Genomic DNA, 13,484 nt, shown 5'->3' with positions numbered 1-13,484 from the left:
AAAACATAGGCTCAGGGGTTTCTTGGTGGCAGCCTGTAAGTACATAAGGGATGTGCATCAGGAACTGGGAGAACATCTGTTCACCAGGGCATCCCAAGGGAAGACAAGGACCAGTGGTCACAAACTCCTGGAAAACCATTTTAGGCTGGACATAAGGAAAAACTTCTTTGCTGTCCAAGGCCCTAGGACCTGGAATAGACTCCCCCCAGAGGTGGTGCAAGCACCTACTTTGGATACTTTTAAGAAACATTTGGATGCTTATCCTGCTGTGATCATTTGACCCCAACTGACTTCCTGCCCCTTGGGTAGGGGGCTGGACCAGATGATCTTGCAAGGTCCCTTCTAGCCCTAATGTCTATGAAATCTATGACCTGGTTTTGATGGTTCTCTTCAAAATGCTACAATTTGTGTTCGTGAGTTGTTTGTTTTCCATTCAAGCTCTCCTCCAAGATTTGGATGTTGTCTGATGAAAACCAAACAAAATGACTGGGAACAAGATTCTTTTGGATAACAACTTCATTTTCCCAAAATTCCTTTAAGTTTTTCTCAGCAATGGTGGTTTTAATGCCACAAACTGTGTCATATAGTATGTTGTATCCAGCAGCATGGAAAATTTGTACCAGCTTCTTAGATCTAGTTGCGTGATGCACCAGTACGCCTAACCCAACATGTTTTGGCATTAGGTTTTTGCCTATTGATTTCAGGTAAACCAAATCCTGACATATATTCAGTACATCTCTGTATAGATTCTTATCTTCCACATGACTTTCAACATCTATGTCATTGTTATCATCTTTCAAAATCAAGCAGATCAGTATGTAGAGTCTTATCAGGAACACATTTTTGGGCTTGCTCTTCATTAAAGTTGCTGTATCCCTTTGTGCTGGCTATAACTTTCAAATCTGCTTTGATCTCATGAGCAGCATAGTACAAGTTTCAAACTCTTCTTTGAACTGCAGCTTCCTCATCATTTATATGAGAAATTACAACTACTTGTATGGCTGTACTAATTATCACAGCTCAAAAGATGATTGTATTTCTTTAGCATTTCTTCCATGCTGAAACTGAATGGCTGTCTTGTAGTAAGTCTGAACATTCTTGCATCATTAGCTTCAGTGTGGTCAGAGGATATATACCACCTTCATTTTCTACTAAATTGCAATATTTTTCCAGTATATCTTTCAGAATGTATACATTTTTCTGTGCAAAACCAACATCTAGGTCATCAGTTACTTGATGCCATGCTTTTGCTTCAAGAGAGAGAAGAATATTTTATTTGCAATCTCCTTTTGCGAATGGGAATAAGAGACTTGTTGCTTCCATTGTTCCTTCCGCCTGCATTCAGGATGATAGCATGCCTCAGCAGCTCTTAGATCTTTGACACCAATTCACAATGCAAACACTTTATTTTTATCTTCCAGCTTGTGTATTGCATTGGCTGTTTCAAATGACAACACTTGGCTTATTCTCTTACTAGAATATTTCTGGCAGAATATGCACATCCTCCAGTGAACTGCTGGAGTAGATGATCTGCTTGATGTCCTAGTGCTTTCTTCACTTTATGTTGTTGATAGGGTTTTCCTTTCATTGTCTACCTTGTGTGACTTTCTTAACCATTTCAATATGACCTTTGTATGTAAAAGAACTGTAACAACCTCGACCTGGTACTGGCTACTGGGGATGACCTAGTCGGCAACCTAGTGATCGATGGGAAGCTGGGTGACAGCGACCACGAGCTGATCACCTTCACCATCCGCCGAAAAGCTGGCAAGTCAGTCAGCAACACAGAAGTCCTTGACTTCAGGAAAGCTGACTTTGACAAGCTCAGGAGGCTTGTCAGTGAGGCCCTAAGGGACCATGATCTTTCCTGCTTATGCAGGGGGTCAGACTCGATGATCTATTGAGGTCCCTTCCGACCCTAACATCTATGAATCTATGAATCTATGAAAATGTGAAGATACCAAAAGAAATGAGGTGCATGTATGATACTAACTTCAAAATGAAGGTTATTAATTATGCTGAAAAGCAAATAATTGTGACGTGGGAAGGAAGTTTAATGTTACTGAAGCAAATGTGCATTGATGGAGACAATTAAAAGGAAACTAGAAAATGGTAAGTTCACATGGAAAATATCTGGAAATCCAAAACAAGGCTGTTGTGCTAAAATTGATAAGCAAGTTCTCAAGTATGTTCACCAGATGTTAAATCAAAAATTCTATCACTAAATTGTGAACTTGTAGTGATACCTCCTAGTATGACACCTCAATTTCAAGTACCAGATGTCATGGTGAATAAGCCCTTTAAGGACCATTTAGAGTGTCAGTTCTCAGACTGGCTCTTGGCAGGGAACCAAGTGCTTACACCTGGTGGGAAGATTAAGAAGCCAGCCATAGCACTGCTTTGCCAATGAATTCTGACTTCTTGGGAAAAGATATCTTCAGAATCCATTATTAAAGGCTTCAAGAACTGCTGTATATCCAATGCCATGGATGTAACAGAAGATGATGTTCTGTGGGAAGATGAGGAAGAAAATGAGAACAGTGAAGAGTGTGAGAGTGAGGATGCATGTGAAGGGACCAGTCCTAAGCTGCAGGATCTAAGAAAGGAGTAGCACTTTCTAGACAGAACCTAATATAGGTAAAGTTAATGCTTGAATTGAATTAAAGCTAATATCAAATTTATGACTTACTGGTATTGCTGTAGTTTTTATCAGTAGGTCTGTATATAAAAATAATTTTTTTCCCCTTACGTGGATCTAATTGTGGGTAGGTCATCTTAAATTCAGAGTCATCTTAGATTTGAGTAAATCCAGTATATATTTGCTCCCATTAAAATGACTCCAGTATGTTAAACAGTTTGCAGAAAGTACACTTAGTTCAGGAATGTATCACATGGTCCAAATGCTTGAGTAGTATAAAACAGGAATTACGCCTTGTAATTTAAACTAACATTTATTGAATAAAGTCTGGCAGGCAGAAGTGGCATACTTAAAGTAAAGTTGTAGTATTGCTTAAAATAAAACTTCCTTACGCCAGCCAGCATCACCTCCATCTATCTGCTGTGAGCTGCAAACTGCTCCTTGTCAAATTTCTCTTTGGGAGTTAGTACAAAATTAATAGTAGAAAAGGGGAGATTAGGAATAGCATTATCAAGTATGTAAAAAAAAAAAAAAGACTGAATAAAACCTATTAAGCAAAACTATATAAAAAGGTGCATATAGCCAGGTGGAGATGCATACATACCAACATTTGCTAGTCCAAATTTTGAGTTCTTTCTCTTTTTCTATGAGATGTTAACACTACGCATGTATATCACCAATTAATTGATTTCTAAGCACTTTAGAGAATAGGAAGGTAATATGGAAAAACCAACATGATCAGAGGTCAGGGAAGCCGACCCTACGATGACAGGCTGAGAGCCCTGGGGCTCTTTAGGCTGGAAAAGCGCAGGCTCAGGGGTGATCTGATGGCCACCTATAAGTTTATCAGGGGTGACCACCAGTATCTGGGGGAACGTTTGTTCACCAGAACGCCCCTAGGGATGACGACTAGGTCAAATGGTCATAAACTACTACAAGACCGTTTCAGGCTGGACATAAGGAAGAATTTCTTTACTGTCCGAGCCCCCAAGGTCTGGAACAGCCTGCCACTGGAGGTGGTTCAAGCGCCTACATTGAACACCTTCAAGAGCCAACTGGATACTTATCTTGCTGGGATCCTATGACCCCAGCTGACTTCCTGCCCTTTGGGCAGAGGGCTGGACTCGATGATCTTCCGAGGTCCCTTCCAGCCCTAATGTCTATGAAATCTATGAAACAAGAACGGTGGTAAATGAGGCTTTTGGAATGTTGCAGCACAGGATCAACATAACGTGATACTCTGTCAAGAATATTGCCATAAGTGTCGAAGTCAGCAAGTGTCCTATTTTGAATGAGTGCCTCGTGCATTCACACAATTCTGGCAAATGTACTTTGGCTAATTGTTGACTACAAGCCTACTTAAAGACATACAATGCATCTTGTAGATTCCAAGTTGCATCTCCTGCATTTTGCTGGACTCAGTGATGCTATCTCCTCCATTGTAACTTTTGCTTAAGGGCAAGTCTCTTATCAACAGTCTCCATCAGAGGTTTTCATGTTGAAGTAATCTGAAACAGAACAGAGTTGATGTAGCAATTTTGCAAATCTTTAACTATCTAATGGTGAAGAAAACTGTAAATTTGTGGCAGCTATTTTGAAATTCGATATGGCTACCACAATGGAAATGTTATAATTGATCTGCTTGGTTCATACAATGCTGGTTTCATCATTGGAATTAATTTTCTAGTGGGAGCTGAAAGATTGGGGCATGAAATACTAATTCATGGGAACCATCTTGGATTCCAATACGGTGGCTACTTGCACTACTTGCCAGATTGGCAACATGATTTTTCTCACACAGGTAGACCTTCTCTATTTGAAACACACTGCTGCCACTTACGGCAGTGAGTTGCCTACGGGGTGACACCTTCACCCTTCTTTTTTTACCCTATTATTCTGGAGATTAGCAGGAATAAAAAAGATAATAATGAGCCATACGGTCAATTGACTTTTCAGCTCTGCCTGAATAGAAATGTGGCTTTTCCTGCTGGGCATTTTGTTTTAAACTTTCAGTGAATCAAGGTGGGGCAGTACAATTGCAACCACAACCCTGACACCTCCACCCTCATCTGCTCCTCTATCAATTGGATGCAGTGGGAGTTCAGATAAAGCAGCAAAGTTTTATTTCACAGATTAGTTGTTAAAATGTTGGCTAGTACAAACAGGGTTTTTCCGGTTGTGGCAGAAAAATGCGGACTTTCTCCTTTAAAGGAGAAAAACAGATTATCTCCTGAGAAGTGTATTAAGTTTGAGAAGGCTTAAGTCTCACTGAGAAGTGTATTAATTCATTTTTCTTTACTATGTATCTAAGTGCAAAGATAAGGTAGTCAAGATATGCTGAACTTCTGCTTAACCCAAATGAGTGCTGTGTTTAATGTTATTTCAAGGATGTGTACAAAAATAGATGCCATTTCCAGAAGTGAGCCCATGTTTTTCTGTCTATCACTTTTATTGTATTCACTAGCAACAGGCTTGTTCTCACTAAGATAATATTGAAGTGGAAGTTTTAAGAAGCCAATACTCCATTTCTTAGAAATGTCTCCAGAGAGGGTAATACTAGTAAAGTCCTCAGAATAAATTCTTGGTAAAAGTTCAAAAGAGCAACCACTTCTGTCTGTAAGGTCAAAAGGTTTAAGATAATCAGACATTAGACTGTAGAATATGCGGTGCCTTGCACAGTCTACACTTTTCTTGTAGTGCTGCATATCCTTACCATTTTAAATATTTCTTTCTCTGCTCTTTAAGCAAAAGGTGATTCTATAATGTATCTTATATCTCTCAATTTGACAATCAACATGGCTTTGCCATATTAAATATTTTTCCACTTGAAGATCTAACTGTAAACAAAAAAGTAATATTGGTATCCTTGCTAAATAGTTCGGTAATTTTCTAAATCTAAACTCCAATGTCCAGCTAATTGATTTCTAATTGATATTTTTTCTCTGATAAATTCTGCTTTTATACAGTGTGTATGATGTCATGTGAGTTTAAACATGTAGTGTATATTAGTTGGTTGTTGGAAAGGATTGTTTCTTTGGTCATTGGAATATTCTGTTGTTGCTTTGGTCGTTGGGATATTGTGTTTACGTAGTGCTGCAAATATTCTTAAAGAAGAAATGCAAACTTATATGCAAGTACCGTTAATTTTTCCAGTGCATTAACTTTTTTTGCTGTCTCTCTCTTGTTTCTAGTATTTGTGTGGAAGCAATCGCAAAGACAACATATTTATTGATCCAAGCTACCAGACATTTGAACAGGAATTAAATAAAATCCTTAGAAGTTGGCAACCAAGCATACTTCCAGATGGTATTTTTCTTTCTTGTCATGTATATTCATCTTCTTTACAGTTCTGTGCTCTTCAGCTTGTGTGTGCTCATGCACACACACACACACACACACACACATTTCAGAAAGTAAAGTCAATTTTGAAATAAAACCATTCTGCGTGCAATGAGTGAAAAACAATACTGCAGTGGGGAACACTGATATTGTCAAATGCACTCATCGTTTATGACTAGAGGAGTGATGCGGTCCAGTAAATGATTGTTGTGCACTAAAATGGTTTTATTTCAAAATGGCAGTTACTCTGTCTGAAATACACGCACACAAGCATGTTGCATGTTATGGTTGACAAAAGTGAAAAAGAAGGGGGGAAAAAAAGCTCAAAGAAGCATGATTAGACTATAGTTTCTTGGAATCTTTCAAATTCGCCCCCTAGAGGTGGGAAGGAGAGGTACACTTCCCTCTGCTCACCGTGTTTGAATTTCTTAAGTTTGCTACACCCTTTTAGGTAGCTAGTGCTGCTCTAGCTGAACCCTTTACCTAAAATTAATTAGGAGTCCTCTCTTGATGAGGCATCTATTAATAGAAGGAAAAGTTGAAGATCAGCTGGGGCCCTTCACATATGCCAAAAGAACCCAAAGCCATGAGTACTTGATGGAAAGAAAAACAAGATTGTCACTTACTTATTCTGGGATTCTCTCTTACATAATGACATCTGTTATGATGTAGTCATACTTTAATGTTCCTATTGAGATAATATATCAGGAACATTCTGATACAAGAAGCATACTTGCAGAATTTCCCGCTGGTTTTCTTCCTGAACAAGTGGGTTTTCACGTCTCTAGGAGACTTCTTAAGGATATTTTTCTAAGCACCTCCCATATTGAATATTGAGTATTTCCTTTGATTTTGTATTTGTTGGAAACTATTGATTCTTTTAGTTGTGGGCAGTTTGTAGGTTGGTCCATCACTGTATTTTCACTAATTATTTTTTTTTAATTTTTGAAGGGTCAATATTCTCTCGAGTTGAAGAAGATTATCTTTGGAGGATAAAACAGCTAGGATCACACTCTCCAGTTGCTCTTCTGAATACGCTGTTCTACTTTAACACTAAATATTTTGGCCTGAAAACAGTGGAGCAACACTTAAGACTTTCCTTTGGCACGGTTTTTAGACAGTGGAAAAAAAATCCCCTAACAATGGAAAGCAAAGCTTGTCTTCGATATCAAGTATCTTCCCTGTGCGGAGCTGATAGTGAAGGTACTATGACAGTTCCAAAAAAAAGTGTTGCAGGGGCATCCAAATTTCCCTCAGTTGAGAGAGACTTTGGCACCTTGCCGGGATCCTCAGGTCTGCACTTAATTTGCATAAAGTAGAGCAATTTGCAGCTACTGGATCTTTAATATGAATGTGTGGTCTGTAGAGACTACAAGGTCCTTACTTTAAATGCCTCATTTTGAGCCAGGTCAAATGTTGGGACCTTATTGTAGCTATGAGTTACACTTGCGTTTTAGAGGCGTATGTGGCTGTGGTATACCACTTGACAGGACTTTGCGGGTTTGCACTTTGTTCACCCAATTCTCTGGTGTTAAATGTGAACATGAAAATTTCAGTACACAGTGATTCAGTTTAGGCTTAGATGGGTTTTTTCCTTCTTTAAAGATAAAATTACTACTGGAAAAAGGAAACATGAAGATGATGAACCAGTATTTGAACAAGTTGAAAACGCATCAAATCCAGCTAGATGTCCTGTGAAAATGTTTGAGTGCTATCTATCTAAAAGGTAAGTGGTTTATGGAAAAGTAAAGACCTGTTTTTTGGAACTGAACTGGTACAAAGAGAGAATATGATGATGCAATGTGAAATAATGCTTAAGCAAAGTAAGGGAATTCAAGGCTTCAGAAAAGTGCCAGAGGGAAAGCTGTCAAATCTGAAATTCCCCTCTCCATGGAACACGTGTAATTATGCTCGGCAAGATTCAATTTTATTGATAAGCATCAGTAAATGGCAATTTCAATGTGTACAGACCAATGGAAAAAGATTTCCATTAGTAGTAAATGAAATATGTAGAAAGGATACTGTAACAGGGAACCTTTACCCCTTTACTGGACAGTGGAGAAAGAGTCAGAGGGGTTAAGAAGAAAACAATGTGTAGTCTAATGACTCATCAATTTAGCAATAAGCTGCTTATTCACAAGAGGTGCAGGAAGCAGGCTGGAGGGCGATAACAGGCTTCTTAAACCCCTACCCAAAGAGTGGGGGAAGAGTATTGGAGGCTCCAGCCTGGTGGCAGCAAAGTCCTGCCTCGGCCTGGCCTGCTAAGTCCATGGGGAGGGAAGGGGCACACCAAGGGTGACCACCCGTGTTCCCAGTTCTGGGAGTGTCACTCTCCTCTTTTGGTCCAGCTCTTTCCTGATGAATAAACATAATGATTTAAAGCAGGATTGATTATGGATACTTACTTTTTATATTTTGACAAGTGATTTTATAGAGCTTTTATAGAGTATATTGTCATTACTAAATGGTCAGTCCCCCACATCCCTAATTTTGTGCAATCCTGAAATAATAAATGGATACAAAAATCTAAATAAATGCTTTAAAATAAACATCGATTTTAGCCATCAAAATTATTTAAAATAAAAATTGAATTCTGCCAAGCCTATGTGTAATGCATGTGTTAGAAGTAACAGTACTAACTTCTGCTACTCCAGTAATATGATTCAATATAAAACTGGCAACTCCATCTAGGGGTGGGAGTGTGTGATTCAGTTTTCAGATCTTTCAAATCTGGAGCATCTCTGCTGTAATCTCCCAACCTGGTTCTGATATTGATGGCATGCCTTTTGTTATATACATTTTCACTAAGAATTTGACTGGCACAATGGTCTGATTTCACAAAGTTCTCCAGAAACTCATTTGATAGCAACAATTTCAGTCACTATCAATATCTGAACTTGGATTGGTAATGGAGCTTCACATATCTAGTATCTAGTGGTTCTCTTTGTTTTTAGACTAAAATTAAAAAAAATGGCAAGTAAAAGGAAATAAAAAGTGATATAAGTAGGATGAGATTCAGAGAGAAGGCACTGCTCATGTGCATGGTGTTTGGAAAGACCCACTTTCTCTTTTTATTACAGAAGAAAGTATTATAACTTTTTACTGTGGCAATCAGGGGTGTCTATACATGTGACAATTTTCACCATTTTAAAGTGTTCTAAAGCATAGTTTCTCAACCTGTGGTACGTGTACCCCTGGGGGTATGCGAGACACAGGCAGGGGGTACACAGATACCCCAACACTCTCTTTCTCTCGCCCTCTTTTCCTCTCAAAATTATGGCAAAACATTTGGTGCAATTTAATAATTTGGTGTGCCACACTTTGCGTCGCACTGAGTTCAGCCCTCCTAGCTTTGGCCAACATCACCTCTAGCCCAGGTACATAGTTAAGTTGTGCACGCCTGGTGTAAAAGGTTGCAACCCGACCCACACCAGATCAGACGTCTGTCATAGCACGGCCTTATATACACAGCCCTTCTTTCAACACATGTCACGCATTAGTCTGTAGATATAAAACCCCCTGGAAAATTGAGTGTTCGGGTACTTCTGAAAATTTTAATAAGTTAGGGGGTACTTGCTACTTAAAAGATTAAGAAACACTGTTCTAAAGCAATCACTTAATACATGTGGATGACTTTAGAATGTATTTAAAATGGTGAAGTCTCCCAAATTAAACCTCATTGTTTGTGTGTTAAAGGTAAGGCAAACTGCAGTAATGCATCTCAGTCTACCTAGTTTGCCTTGATTGCATCTGTATTTAACTGGGGCTTTTCAGAGTGGTAATTACTAATTGCTACCGCCAGGTGTAACTAACTCTGGAGCCCAGTATCAGCCTCAAACTACATTGTACAGCATCTGGTGCCCGTTGCTTCCTACTCTACAGAACTATAGCAAGGCACAAAACTCACACCAAGCCATGAAACATCTATTAAGATGGAACATCTATTAAGTTTTAATGTGCTGTACCTAAAGTGCTTTAAATAAAGCACAAGTTACAGTGCCTTTGGAAATGCTTGCTTTGCGTATAGGCACCCTTCAAGACCAGAAATTATTATAATTCTTGTCTAATCAATGAACTCCAGCTGAATATTATATAATTTTCTTTTGGGCAGTCCAGTAGGATAACTCAGTTTTCAGCTTGCTGAGAAAAAACGACAACAAAATGATTTGAACAATCAGACTTTTTAAAGTGATTAATTAACTTTTAAGAGGGCCAGTCCTGTAATTCTTAGATAAAAAAGCTCCCTTGATCATTAGCATGCACCCAACAATTTAATGGAAAGTTCTGTTATGCGAGCACCTGCAATTTACAAGGGTGAGTTTGAATAAATTAGCTATAACTATTCTAAGCCATAATGTTATACAGTAATTTCTAAATTTGGGGCCTTTTTCTGATTTAATGAGGGCTTATGCAGTAGGTTTCAAGTTCACATTGTTTGGCTAGACATGATTCAAATAATAATTTTGGGATACTTTTAGAATAGTGAAAAATGACTATTTCCCCTATCCTATCACTTAGAAATGGACAATTGTCTTTGCCTATTTCTCTTGCACTGCCCTGTTAGTGCAAACTGCCTGTTTTCAAATACTTAATTACTCTTCCCTATGCCAAATATGTTTGCCATCACACTAAGATCACTGACACTAACTCTTGCCCAGGTGTGTAGTTAATGCAGAGGGAGCACAAAGCACTATTTCCTGTTAAAAATGTAAATGCTTCTAAAATAGTACTATTCAAAATTAAGCGAAGGACCAGTATCTTATGACAGACGTCCTTCATAGAGTCAAAATGTTAAAATCTCCAACACTTAAAAATATTTTATATAAACCTTTTCTCTCAACTTTTTAAGTGGAGGCCCTTATGTTTCAAAAAACAAATTTAATAAGTCAAATCCCAACCTGACCTGCAGATAGGAAGAACAGTTCATTCCTATGGCTGAGTGAGAACTGTTGGCCAACACCTACAGTTTACAAGTGTGTGTTTTTAGAAAGCAAACCAAAAAACCTAAATACTGCAAACCAAAAGATTGAAGTATTGGCTATTGGTGCTATTGGCTCCTGATTTACTTTCAGGGTGAGGGGGAATGTAGTAGTGAAAGCTGGTTTGCTGACAATCATCTGTAAACTGAAAGGGTAACTTTGTTTTCAGAATCTTCTCCAGTGGCTTACACACTGCATCTGAGCCACAGCAGCCCCAAGTTTCAGATGTATGTAGCTTAGCAGGAAATTACAAATCATAGAAAAGTAAAGCTGATAGGGACCTCAAAAGATCACCTACTGCAGGGGTGGCCTGCCTGCGGCATGCATGCCACAAGTAGCACAGCAGATCAGGGAGAAGACAAGAAATACAATGGCAGATAGGGCAGGAAGCCAAGAAGCAGATTGGGCAGGGAACGCAGGAAAGGAAGCAGAACAGCAGATTAGGCAGAGGAAGGGGATCCGAGTGGCACTCAGGGAGGGTGTAGGCCTAATTTGTGGCCTGCCTGCCAGAAATGTTGGGTCCAACTGATCTAGGCCAACCCCCTGCTCAAGGCAGGAACCTTCCTGTCTAAACCATCTCATAAAAGTGCTTGTATAACCTATTCCTAAAACTACACAATCAGCCCTGTCCCACAACTACAAGGTATGTTGACTAAAAGCACCAGGAATACCTGAATCTGCTACAGGAAAGCAAGGGAACAGGAACACGGATATAGTCAATGTCCTACTGCTGCAAAGGTACTTAAAACACACTGAAGGGGATCCAAGGAAGAGGGCCTTGCTCCCCAGCTACAGAGGGAAGTAAAAACCCCCCACACTCCTGGCTGATCTGACATTGGAGTAAAACTTCTTCTGGACCCCAAATGCGATAGTTGCTCTGATCCTGAGCCGTGGGACAGCACCCTCTAGCCAGGGACCTCTGAGTTTTAGCTCTGGTAGGAGCATCAGTGCACCCTAGTCAAAATCTCCAGCCTTGGCTGCAGTTAATATCCAGCGCTGAGGAACGTGAAAAGAAACTCTGATACCTGTAGCCATCTCATGGAAGAAAAAAGAGATGCAAATAGAGAACCTGAAGTTAACTGAGAAAAGGCCTGTGCCAGGCAGCCCTTAGAGTGAAATTGGAGGGAAGAGTTGTTTTACGGTATTTTTACTTTATTTATACTTCCTTGCATACTTTAAAAAATAGTGTGGTATTTCATTTATAGAGAAATACTAGACCTTAGAAGACCTGCAGCCTGCTATAGTTGGGCTCTATTTTCATACTACACTTTAACCCTCTACACTTTTCTACAAAACGACACTTTTCCCACTTTAACCCCCAGCTCCTAATATGCACTGGAGCTGGGTATGCACAGGATGTTGAAAATGGAAGAATGTAGTGAGTTGTTGTGTGAAACTTAACTCTTCTAACTTTTTTTTGTTTTGTTTTTTTAAGCCCACAGAATCTTAATCAGAGAATGGACGTGTTCTATTTGCAACCAGATTGCTCCGTCTCCTCAGATAGTCCTGTCTGGTACAGTTCCGCTTCACTGGACCGCAACACTTTGGAAAATATGCTTGTACGGGTTCTTTTAGTAAAAGATATTTATGATAAAGACAATTATGAACTGGATGAAGACATAGATTAAAAAAAAACTTCCAAAACAGTCAAGGAAAAAAAAAACAGCATTAGATATAGTCATGCTGCTAGACCTTTATTATGGAAAACATTTCAAGTTTACCCTTTGTTTTATGAATTTTATAGCAGTGTACCCCGACCTGGGTATTACCATGTAAATAATCTGTGAGTGAAAGTTGCCATTATTCTACGTAGTGGTTTTAGGATACTTAACGAACACATTCAGATTCATTTTTTATTATTTATTTGATTAGGTATGTTTGTAACTTTTTACATTGCAAAATATGAATGAGAATGTGCCATGTGTAGCTTTTTTTCTTGTAGTAAGAAACATCCATATTGCACAGCTCTACTGTTGCAAGCTTCCTTGAAAGGGAGCTTTTTACTGGGTTCTTAAACCAGATGGTTGTGTATGGGTAGCACTACTAAAGTTTAGAACTTGCTGTGTCTTTCAGAATTTTTAAATAAATTGTAAACTAATAGGTTTTTTACTTTTTAGTTACTAAAGCCTTATAAGGTTCTGTAGAGAGACTCCATCTTATGTACCAAAAATAGACAAAAGAGAATGCTGTCAATATTGGTGTACTGTAATGTGACTCTATACTGGTGAAAACAACTTTTTTGTTGCCCTTATTAAAACGTTAGTGTCCTTTCCTTATTTGTGACTCTCTCAATTGCCCCTACAAATAAAATATATATTAAAAATGAGTATAAGCTTAAAGCATGTGATCATCTAGACATTTATTTTGTAAAAATGTCTGATGGCAATGCTATAATTCTTTTCCATATTTATTTTGCCCAACCATAAAAGCTGGTACCTCATATTAGTGCAAGTCTGTCCTTCATAACCTTAGTAAAAGGTATGTTAATGCAGTATTACGTCAAGTAATACAGTATACTAAATTCTTAA

At 38.7% G+C, this 13,484-nt stretch overlaps 1 protein-coding gene across 15 annotated transcripts in view; it reads left to right on the top strand.

The window, feature by feature from the left end:
- Positions 1 to 13,241, top strand: part of ZMYM2 (zinc finger MYM-type containing 2) — a 98,761-nt gene extending 85,520 nt beyond the window's left edge. For 14 of the 15 annotated variants that reach the window (XM_025196640.1, XM_025196648.1, XM_025196647.1 and 11 more), the window contains 4 exons: positions 5,830 to 5,944; positions 6,929 to 7,180; positions 7,583 to 7,703; positions 12,392 to 13,241. In XM_025196640.1, the coding sequence (XP_025052425.1) occupies positions 5,830 to 5,944; positions 6,929 to 7,180; positions 7,583 to 7,703; positions 12,392 to 12,584 (681 nt within the window). In that variant the 3' untranslated portion in view covers positions 12,585 to 13,241. The remainder of the gene's footprint in view (positions 1 to 5,829; positions 5,945 to 6,928; positions 7,181 to 7,582; positions 7,704 to 12,391) is intronic. The other variant, XM_025196643.1, reaches the window with a different exon arrangement.
- The last annotated feature ends 243 nt before the right edge of the window (positions 13,242 to 13,484 follow it).

Source organism: Alligator sinensis, unplaced genomic scaffold, assembly GCF_000455745.1.
Source record: "Alligator sinensis unplaced genomic scaffold, ASM45574v1 scaffold777_1, whole genome shotgun sequence".
Classification (NCBI taxonomy): Eukaryota; Metazoa; Chordata; order Crocodylia; family Alligatoridae; genus Alligator; species Alligator sinensis.
The sequence above is the reverse complement of the archived record's forward strand: the minus strand, read 5'-3'. Positions and strand labels throughout refer to the sequence as shown.